The 10963-nt window shown below is 43.0% G+C and overlaps 1 protein-coding gene across 1 annotated transcript; it reads left to right on the top strand.

The window, feature by feature from the left end:
- Positions 1 to 1539: 1539 nt before the first annotated feature.
- LOC309367837 (acetylserotonin O-methyltransferase-like) lies at positions 1540 to 7896 on the top strand. The gene is made up of 9 exons (XM_081907470.1): positions 1540 to 1625; positions 2292 to 2451; positions 2722 to 2896; positions 3894 to 4023; positions 5211 to 5279; positions 5687 to 5805; positions 6075 to 6215; positions 7132 to 7254; positions 7472 to 7896. Exons 2-9 carry the CDS (start codon positions 2380 to 2382, stop codon positions 7678 to 7680), a joined length of 1038 nt encoding a protein of 345 aa, XP_081763596.1. The 5' UTR covers positions 1540 to 1625; positions 2292 to 2379; the 3' UTR covers positions 7681 to 7896.
- Positions 7897 to 10963: the final 3067 nt, after the last annotated feature.

The raw sequence follows: 10963 nt of genomic DNA, 5'->3' as shown, positions 1-10963 counted from the left end.
GGTGGACAGGGGAGGCAGAATCAGTAAGTACAGAGGGGACCCCCGAGGCCAAAAGGACACGGGAACCAGAGCCACGACTGAATGGGCCGGTAGCGCCAGACCAAACAGCCCTGTCACAGCCAGCAGCCTCAGAACACAAGCCAGAACCAGAACCCCTGACCAAGGAACACCCCAGGCTGCAATGGGTGGCTGGCGTACCTTGAAGACTATGAATGAATGCTAACCTTCCAGGCAGGACTGGAACCTAGAGGGGAGGGATGTTATGTACTGAGCTGAATCCTAGAACAATAGGATCCAGAATGCAGCAGTCTGATTGGTCCACAGGAGCCACCCAATCCAGCTCCAGGTATAACTGAATTAGCGACCTGGGGTCGCTTCATCCAGACTCCTGGATGAAGTGAAGCAGCAACCTGATTGGCCTGCTGGAGCCAATAAATAATGTATATATAGCTAGAGGTTTGGGGAAAAGTTTCATTCATTGCTACTATAAGTTGAATAAAGAGCATGAAAATCACACTTGACTATATATTTCACTAACCAGAGCTTTCTGAACTTTTCATGAGGGTGACACGCTTTTTAGACATGCATCATTTTGCAACACAGTAATTCAGCTTTACTAGCAAACCAGAGGTTAAACTAACCTCTTTCCAGCCCCAAGGGGGGCGCCGGGAGCATTTGTGCGATACGCCTACACATTGCAGCCAACACACTAATGTGTTGCGACACACAGTTTGGAAAGCTCTGCAATAGCCACTGCATGATGTGAGGTGGGGCACCCAGCTCTACACATGGCGGTTGCTACAGAGCCAAGTTCAAGAGTTTCCTTTTTTGTGTGTATGGACATTTAAAACCCTAAACAACTTGGGTTCAGGATACCAGCAGATCCAGTGGCATAGCGTGGGGGGTGCAAGGGGGGCTGGCCGCACCGGGTGCAACATTTGGGGGTTAGGGTTAGGGGGCGCAAATCCACGGGTTAGGGGTGCGCAAATTACTTGCCTTGCCCCGGGTGCTGACAACCCACGCTACGCCACTGAGCAGATCACCTCCTTTGGAGGGATTCTTACTCTTAAATTTCTGATTTTGTCCATTTCGTACACTGATCAGTTTTATTTGTAATACAGACTTGTATTCTGTTTTTATCTTGTTTTAGAAAATCTGTATTGAACGCTATGGTGTTTTTATGTAAACCACTTAGAGATTTTTATATGATTTAAAAAAAAAAAAACAACAGTTGCCTCTAACGCATTTGTTTGCAAGAGAGCACCAAAGTAATTTGAAAAGTTGGATTATACATCAGATACACATCATGAAGTATTTATTACCTGTAGTATGAAGTATTTATTACTTTGCAAGGGCGAGATAAATTACCATGAACCAGGTACATAATGAGCACTGGTGATGACAGAGATTGTTGTTATTGCACAACACAAATACTATACTTTGAAAAAGCGTCTTGACCCACAGTCCTTCCAGGTGGGCTCCTCCTAACATCAAGGAAATGGAAGAGACTATAAAGCCAGCTGACAGAAGGGGGGGCCCGCGCTAGCATTCCTCTTCCCACTGACAAACCTATAAAAAGGGGAGTGAAACTGCACAACAAACTTGTTTTTGCTGCTTCTCCACAGGTAAGCGGTCCCTTACTCTTCACCCCTGCCTCAAACCTTTCTGTTTCTGGATTCTCTGATTCTTAATAACTCTGTCGTGTCGTTTCCCTTCTCCGGGAAACTCCTGATTGTACATTTTCTTTCTCTAGGAATCACCTTTTTTCTTTCACATGATCTCTCTATATCAGTATAACAAATAATTCATTTTTAGAAGTAAATTCTTTGGTGAGTCTCTTGGGATTTTTTGCCATTCGTATTTGTTAATTTGGGCACAGAAACGGCTCCTACTATTTGACTTTCATGTCATGCTTCTTTGTTAAGCTGCTACCATTTCCTAATGTGTTTCTGTATTTTAAGAATTTCCAAATGGCCTCATTTCAGCAAGAGTGTTTTCCATAAACCCCCCCTCTCTCTTCTGATGAACCTTCTCCAATAACTTCTTAATTTTGCATTTCCGGACACCAGCTGATTTTCTCTCACTTGTCAGGTTCTGATATCACATTTTCCTCACATAGGCAAAATCAATAATTTCCAGGTACTTCCTTCCTCTTGCACTTGTGAGAAATAAATCCTTTTTCCTCCTATGCCTTTACTTAGCAGATGGGGACTTCCCCATAAACATCTCTGGCCTCAGTCATTTACAAAGTCCATTAAGTTTGATTTTTACCTAGACATTTATCATTTCAGCGTCATTTTCAGTGAATTCTGAATAAAAGGACCACAACTTGCTCATCAGTGGAAAACTGTGAGATATCTGACAGAGAAGTAAAGAACAATGAGTGCTACAGAAGAAGCTGAAGCTTTGAAACTGTTATTTCGGAATCAGAATGCATTTCTAATACCAAAGGTAAAAGTATTGTCTGCAAAATTTAATACTTGCAAGGACTTTGAAACTTTCAACTTGTAAATGGATACAGCAGGTGGGATACAGCAATAATTCAAAATTAACTTGCTTAAAATACCTGTATCCTACTTTTATTTCTACAATTCAAATGGACTTGAACTGTATTATAATCTTTTTGTGTTTCAAACGCATCTTGTTCCTTTTAGAACATATGTAACTATCGACCATTTTTAACTATTTCCTTGTGTGCTCCCTCACCCTTTTTGCATCCAGATTATGTTTACTGCCTCTGATCTTGGTGTATTTGATCTGCTGATGGAGTCCAAGGAACCGCTGACTTCAGTGTCTATTGCTGAACGTCTGGGTACCAGTCCCTTTGGGATGGAGAGACTGCTGGATGCCTGTGTTGGCTACAAGTTCCTGCAAGTGGAAAGGAAGGACAACCAAAGTATTTATTCTTTATTTGGAAATTTAACCAACACTATAAAGTCAAAATACCATTTAATTCCCTCCCCCCCCAGTAAATAACTTTAAACCATCAAGCCAGCAACTGAACAGAATAGCATCCAAATAAGCCTAGGTTTTAAGGAGACATTTGAAGAACATGGAACTTCCCATGTCTCTCTTTGGGGAGCATTCCAGAGGGCCAGTGCTATAAACAGAAAGAGCTTTCTTTCCAATACATATGCAGGTGACACTCTCCTTTCATGATTGTAAAGGGTGAGATGGAGAGACGGTCTGTTAGATGTGCTGTTACCTAGTTGTTTACAAATGTCAGTGAGAAAGCTCAGTAGCAAATAGGCAGCAAGTGCAGGTCACTAAGCACCAGTGTATCTCAGGACATTCAGAGTCTGTCCTCCTGACTTAGATGTTACAATGGAACAAAGTTGCCTGCTGTTCATAGATTCCTAATACAGTGGACCCTCTAGTTACATACCGCTCTGGATATGTAACTTTCGGGTTACGAACGCTGCAAACCCGGAAGTGTATACTTCTGGGTTTTGCCTGCATCCATGTGCAGAAGCGCTCAATTGCGCTGTGCATGTGTGCAGAAGTGGCGGCTCTGCCTATGGACTTTTCGGGTTGCGGATGGACCCCCGGAACGAATTTAATTCCTATCCGGAGGATCCACCATACTTCACTCCACATCTCAAAATGGCGGCTCCTAGTGGCTGCTTATAGCATTTTCAACCATGTGGCAGCTTTGCACCCTGAAGTTCAACTGCCAGCAGGTGGAGGCCTAGTCTTTCCATACCTTTTTCTGGAAGAGAAGCTGGAGCATTGCAGCCTCGTCGATGTGCAAGCAGCATGCCGTGGAATCATAGAAATGTGTCTTTTCCCTCCTTATCCTTGTTTCAAGCATTTTGTCCCAGCAGAATCGGAAAAGGAAAGGGGCTTTGCACAGAGGTGTGAAAACGTTAATCTTTTGTCCCCTTCATTTTAAGCGCTTTATGGAAATACCGACCTTGCCAATCTCTACCTTGGCAAAAGAAGCCCAAAGACTCAGTATTATTCCTTGAAGTTGAATGCTGAATTTGTCTATATGAGAGCACAGCACCTGGCTGATTCTGTGAGGTGAGGAGAAGGATAGCACTGAAGTGGGGAACTTAATGTCACAGTGCTGTAGGATTGCCACCTGTACAGGATTTTCCCGTATTTCAATGTAAAATGTATAATTGCTACGTCCTGCATTGAAAATGTTTTGTCCTGGGTAGCCAAGCACAAGAAAGATTTACAAATGAAACTGTAAGTTTGTGTCTGTGTGACAAATTTGAGAGGGGATATCCTGTTAGACTGCAATAGATGGTACTGGATTGCTTTGAAGTCACTTCAGCACCAGATGAATAAAAATAATCGCTCCCAACTGTCCTCTCGCTGTGCTCAGTTTGTAAGTAGGAGCTGCATGACATAACTACTGTGGCTGAGCCATTTGAAAATTAGCACACATTCACAATATAACCCTTATAGCAAGTACTGTCTAACGACACCCATTTATTTTTCAAAATGTTTATTTATTGCTAAAACACTTCTTAGGTTTTAAATATACACTTTTTATAATGAAAGAGAAAGAGAGTGCTACAACACCATTAGGTTTTGATGTGATTTTCAACAAAATGATTAAAAACAAGACCACTACCATAACAGCTGCTGCAGTAAGCCATGTTGCTAAAATGGCTGTGAATTTAAAGTTGGATATTTGGTGGTATGGCATTATGCTTTATGTATTGTATTATGATATTTTAGCACTACGGTTATACTTTGGTTCTTGAACACCTTGGTACTCGTACATTTTGGCTCCCGAATGCCGGAAACCCGGAAATGATTGTTCCGGTTTTTGAACGTTCTTTGGTACACAAATATCCTGCAGCCAATCAGAAGCCACTCCTTGGTTTCTGAACGTTTTCAGAAGTCAAACAGCCTTTCGGAACAAATTATGTTTGAGAACCAAGGTACGAATGTATAGCAAAATACAAAACACTAGCAGCATTAAAGAATTTATCTTATAATACTGTACTATGCCTCACTCTTGTTTACAAACATTTTTACTGATAAGTCAAAGATTGATAAGAAGGGTAATAAAATGATAAAACTCACATACATTACAAATAAACAAACCTGTGATTGTTAGATGCAGCTTTGACAACACATGTAATTTTATGAGTAGTAAACTTGATTTAGTTGTTTTGTTGAAGAGTTTTAAATTTAATTCTGTAGTCATGATGCTTATTATTTCTTAAACTGAAACAAATATTCTATTTCAGGGAAGGAGAGGCTCAGGCATATAGATTAAGTGACAGTTCTACAAAAAAATTCTACGAGGCTATGTACAGGTACAGAAAATTTGTATTTTTCTAGATCTTGCCTTGTTTGCCTCCAGTATTTTCAAATGTTGAAGCAGAATTGCTTCCAGTCATAGCAGTTAGCCTTTTCTGAATCACGTGAAAGGAACAGCTAAAATAAATGATGTATTATTCATACTAATAGTACTTGCTACTAGTAGTACTACGAGTACTACTACTACTAGTAGTAGTAGTATTTAAATTTGAGTTTGGATTATGGCTACAACCCATCATGATTGGTACAATGGGAAACAGAAGGATGAGGCCGAAGAAAGGAAAGGAAATCCACACACAACTAAAAAGCAACAGCATTATGTGGAATATGGCTCCTGTCTAGAACCATCCTCTGTTCAAAGATATGCCCTCTGTTAACTGATAATGCAATTCTGAATTACTAGATCAGAGAGCAGCTTGCGAGAATTCATGGAGTATATGCATGAGATGTGGAGCCTCTGTGGTCGAGATGTGTTGAATGCATTTGATCTCTCTCATTTCCCACTCGTTTGTGATGTGGGAGGTAAGTACCATAAATTCTCACATGTCTTCCTATGCTGGCACTCCGAAATCATAAGGCTGCTGTTGTACAACAGGAAACATCCCTCAGTGACCCAAGCTCTGAACTATCAAATCCTCAGAACTGCAAAAGTGGTAAATACTTGCCACTGAATGAAATGACTGGACAGCCACCTATTTGGTATACTATCTTAGAGTTTTGCACATGAAGTTTTGGGGAAAACTTTGATATGCACAACATGTTCATTTTTTCCCTTTGATTCTCCCCTTAAGGATGTAGTGGAGCCCTAGCAAAGGAATATATTTCATTGTATCCAAATTCTACAGTGACCATTTTAGACCTACCTGAAGTAGTGGAAACAGGAAAGAAGCATTTTGTCTCCTCAGAGGAACACAGAATTACTTTTCACAAAGGTAAAATGTTGTTTTATTCTACAAAGATTACATCTGCTAACAAACAAGGCAACCATGCACTAAGCAGGGATCGAGAATCAGGGACCCTTTAGTTATGGTTGAACTACAAGTCCCATCATTCCTGACCATGCTGACTGGGGGTGATGGGAGCACATACATAGTTGAACTTTCGAACTCACTCCCACAGGAGGCAGTGAAGTTGGTTTCTAAAGGGAATTAGGCTAATTCCTGGAGATAAGTCTATCAATGGCTACTAGCCGTGATGGTTATGATCTGCCTCCAGTCTCTGTAAGAATAATAATTATTTCACCATGGAATTCTACTCAATATTGATCCACCATATAGTTCTCAGAGTAAAAACTTTGCAGGTATAGTTCTCAGAGTAAAAACTTTGCAGGATTTCCAAAAATAGACCAGAGGCGATTGTATTTCATCCAACAGAGCTTTACTGCTACTGAAGGCAAATAAGCATAAAGATGACAAATCCAATACATTCAGGATTGGCCCTGTCCATAAGAAATCCAGTTGCAGCAGACTAAACTTAAATTTACAATAACTTACATTTACAATAACTTACAATTAGTCTAAACCTTAATATTATAGCATACTATGTACAGAACACCACACCAGAAGGAAAAGAGATAGTAAGTAAAGTGAAACTCAGGCTCCTTCTAACCATACTTTTATACTGAGTGTGACTTGACAGAAAGACATAAGAGAACTAGTATAAACCAGCTGGACTCATCTTCTCTGAAGGAATAACCCAAACATCAAGAACCTTCTGACTGTTTCTTTCACACAGAGAAGCTTCCAGAACCCTCTTGAATTAGTTAGAATAGGAAAGAACTCTACACATCAGATCAATACTTTCTACACTAAGAAATACAAAATTAAAACTCTCCTTGTTTTATTTCAGGTGATTTTTTTAAAGATCCAATTCCGGAAGCTGACCTGTATATTTTGGCTAGGATCCTGCACAGCTTTACAGATGAGAATTGTGTGCAACTGCTAACCAGACTGAACAAAGCCTGCAAGCCTGGTAGGTGCATGGTGTCAAAGGTGTTTCCTGTGGGAACTGATTCTCATTCCAAGCCGCATGGATTTCCCCATGGCCCCTTCCCCTTATGTCCGTGTCCCACTCTGGCTCAGCTGCGTTCCTTTATTTCTTGAGCTTCTGATCCCAGGACACCTGGAAAAAGTAAAATGCTGCTTTGTAATACGTAATGATACATCTTCCATGTCCTATTCTAAAACAGGTGGTGGAGTTCTAGTAGTGGAAATAGTTCTCAACGAAGACAGAACGGGGCCACTGGAAGCTCATATATACGGTTTGGTTATGCTGCTTTGTACTACAGGAAAAGAACGGACCCTGTCAGAGTACAATGCGCTTCTCAGTGCCGCCGGCTTTAAGGAGATTCAGCAAAAGAAAACAGGTCTCTTTGACGCCATTTTAGGAAGAAAATAACATTGACCAATAACATTTTGTGAGCGTTGCGACTGAATGGATATATTTCAGCCTGATTCTTTGCAGCCATACCTGAACATGCTTAACCGCTATACTTTTTTCGCAAATCCTCACCTTGTGGAAATATCTCCTCCATCCCCCTGCTTCTCATTATGGTTGAATACTTAGAGAAGTAATAATAATAATAATAATAATAATAATAATAATAGTTACATGTTAAACACCGTTGTAATAGTAGTACTCGTTACCTTTATTTGCCTGCTTGCCTTTTATTGGAGTGAGGGGAGCACATGAGCCAAACCAGGAAAAAGAAAGAGGTTGTATCCCATATTGCATCAGGATTTTTGTGGTAATCAGAACTTCTTGGAAACAATGAGAGCTACTAATCCATATTTCAAAATAAATATAGATAATATGCAAGCTATGATCAGCTAGCCTGTGTAGCTTGAGAGATGCCAACCCTGTTAAGAGGAGCATTTCTCAAACTTTCCACACAGGTCACTCCTGACTAACTCTTTATCTTGAGTCCTCAGATGTTGTTGAACTATAACGCCCATCATAATAATAATATAATAATAAAAAATTATTATTTATTCCCCAGCCACTCTGGGTGGCTTCCAATCGAGTGTTAAAAACAATGCAGCATTAAATATTAAAATCTTCCCTAAACAGGGCTGCCTTCAGATGTCTTTAAAAGATAAGATAGCTGCTTATTTCCTTCACATCTGGTGGGAGGGCGTTCCACAGGGTGGGCACCACTACTGAAAAGGCCCTCTTTCTGGTTCCCTGTAACCTCACTTCTCGCAATGAGAGAACCGCCAGAAGGCCCTTGGCGCTGGATCTCAGTGTCCGGGCTGAACGATGGGGATGGAGACACTCCTTCAGGTATACAGGACCGAGGCCATTTAGGGCTTTAAAGGTCAGCACCAACACTTTGAATTGTGCTCGGAAACGTACTGGGAGCCACTGCAGATCTCTCAGGACCGGTGTTATATGTTTCCGGTGGCCACTCCCAGTCACCAGTCTAGCTGCCGCATTCTGGATTAATTGCAGTTTCCGGGTCACCTTCAAAGGTAGCTCCACCTAGAGCACATTGTAGTAGTCCAAGCGGGAGATAACCAGAGCATGCACCACTCTGGCGAGACAGTCTGCAGGCAGGTAGGGTCTTAGCCTGCATACCGGGTAGACTGATAGGCAGCCGCCCTGGACACAGAATTAACCTTCGCCTCCATGGACAGCTGTCAGTACAAAATGACTCCCAGGCTGCACACCTGGTCCTTCAGGGGCACAGTTACCCCATTCAGGACCAGGGAATCCCCCACCCCCGCCCACCCCCTGTCCCCCCAAAACAGTACTTCTGTCTTGTCAGGATTCAACCTCAATCTGTTAGCCGCCATCCATCCTCCAACCGCCTCCAGGCACTCACACAGGACCTTCACTGGTTCTGATTTAAAATAGAGGTAGAGCTGGGTGTCATCTGCATACTGATGAACACCCAGCCCAAACCCCCTGATGATCTCACCCAGCGGCTTCATATAGATATTAAAAAGCATGGGGGAGAGGACGGAACCCTGAGGCACCCCACAAGTGAGAGCCCAGGGGTCTGAACACTCATCCCCCAACACCACTTTCTGGTCACGGCCCAGGAGAAAGGAGTGCAACCACCGTATAACAGTTCCCCCAGCTCCCAGCCCCTCTAGATGATCCAGAAGGTTGTTATGGTCGATGGTGTCAAAGGCCGCTGAGAGATCCAGCAGAACTAGGAAACAGCTCTCACCTTTGTCCATAGCCCGCCGGAGATCATCAACCAGCATGACCAAGGCAGTTTCAGTCCCATGGTGAGGCCGGAAACCCGATTTGAAGGGATCCAAATGGTCCGCATCCTCCAGGCGTGCTTGGAGTTGTTCAGCAACCACCCGCTCAATCACCTTGCCCAAGAATGGTAGATTCATCGCTGACTACAACTCATGCTGGCTAGGGATGATGGGAGTTGTAGTCCAACCACATCTGGGAATTCAAGCTGTCCTGAGAGAGTAGCTCCATTTAGTTCCCCCTCTTGCTGAACACTCCATTCCATCGTTATAAGAACTTCAGAATTTTAAAAACGGGGGCCAGGGTTGGTTTGTTTTCCTCTTCCCTCCCTGCAAATTTTCCTTTTGCTTCATGAATTTTTGACTGTAAACCTGCAGGCCCTTTTATGCAACCAGCTCTGGGAACCTCCTTGGCCAAAGAGGAGGGTGAAACAGCTTTAAACATATAAATAACTGTCAGGGTATTGCCATCGGAATGGGGGAGGGAGGCAGGGGGATACAGAGAGCCTCCAGCGCTTCTGAGAAGCAGCTCCTCATCTGGCAGTGGAGAAAGCCACACCTCCAGTGAAGCAGAGGGGGAAGGGGGTAGCCGGGTTGAAGGTAAGGCTCAAAGATGCTATGGAGAGCCCAAGCGCCTCACCTAGCCCAGCCAGCCAGGAGGCACCCATGCTGCTTCCGTTGCCCTGCTTGTGCAGAAGGGTGAAACGTAAGTAGGGGAGGCGGAGATTTGGGGTGTCTAAGTTCTTATGCTGAGGGAGAAACCAGAAGGGGGCACTCCCGGAATCTGCAAGTGACTAAGACGGACATGAATTTTGGGGTTCTACACTGTAAATAGTTTGCACCAATAAAAATCTGCAAAGACAGGTCGGAGTCCTGCCTGGTTACTCATGAGCAACTACTTCCACACCTGTCAATAACCTTTAACTGCAATGGTTAGATTCTTCCCTGCAAAACCCTCAGGTCTGAATGTCTACAACTTGGGTAATTCTTGCCTTCATTAGTTCCTAATTATGGCAACAGAACTGGCTGCAGCTTTGGACAACACATTAAGCCAAGCTCAGCACAGTACAGGAGTAAAATAGACTGGGGGGGGGGTACAAACAGCTACAAGCCTGCCTGCTTGTGTAGTGTCAGTAAGCTACACTTTGGCTTACCATGACATGCAAGCCAGACAACGGGGGGGGGGGGGGAGAGAGAGAGATTTGGAGGACCTTAGAAATCCAGAGTGTGTGTGAAATACCAACAGACAACTTTGAATTATTCTGCAAATCAGCCAAATCCTGAAAGGAAGTTGAACTCTCTTCTTCTGCAACGAAGAAAATTCTGCAAGTCAACCTTGTCTCTTCTTCTGCCAAGGGAGTCACACTTGATAACCTCGCTGGCCTTTGCAGCAACATGAGACAAATGGGATAAGCACTCGTATGCCAACTATCCGTCACCGTCTGGGGACACTCACTGCCCAGAACGGAACT

This window comes from Podarcis melisellensis (genome assembly GCF_964234715.1).
Source record: "Podarcis melisellensis genome assembly, chromosome: 4".
NCBI lineage: Eukaryota > Metazoa > Chordata > Lepidosauria > Squamata > Lacertidae > Podarcis > Podarcis melisellensis.
Note: the sequence above shows the minus strand (reverse complement) of the source record. Positions and strands in the feature narration are given on the sequence as shown.

What these genes read in the sequence shown, in the direction of transcription:
- LOC309367837 (XM_081907470.1), top strand. Translation starts at nt 2,380, where the DNA reads ATGAGTGCTACAGAAGAAGCTGAAGCTTTGAAACTGTTATTTCGGAAT. An exon ending in CACCTGGCTGATTCTGTGAG is followed by an intron (nt 4,024 to 5,210) that starts GTGAGGAGAAGG and finishes ATTCTATTTCAG; the next exon opens with GGAAGGAGAGGCTCAGGCAT. An exon ending in TTCTACGAGGCTATGTACAG is followed by an intron (nt 5,280 to 5,686) that starts GTACAGAAAATT and finishes CTGAATTACTAG; the next exon opens with ATCAGAGAGCAGCTTGCGAG.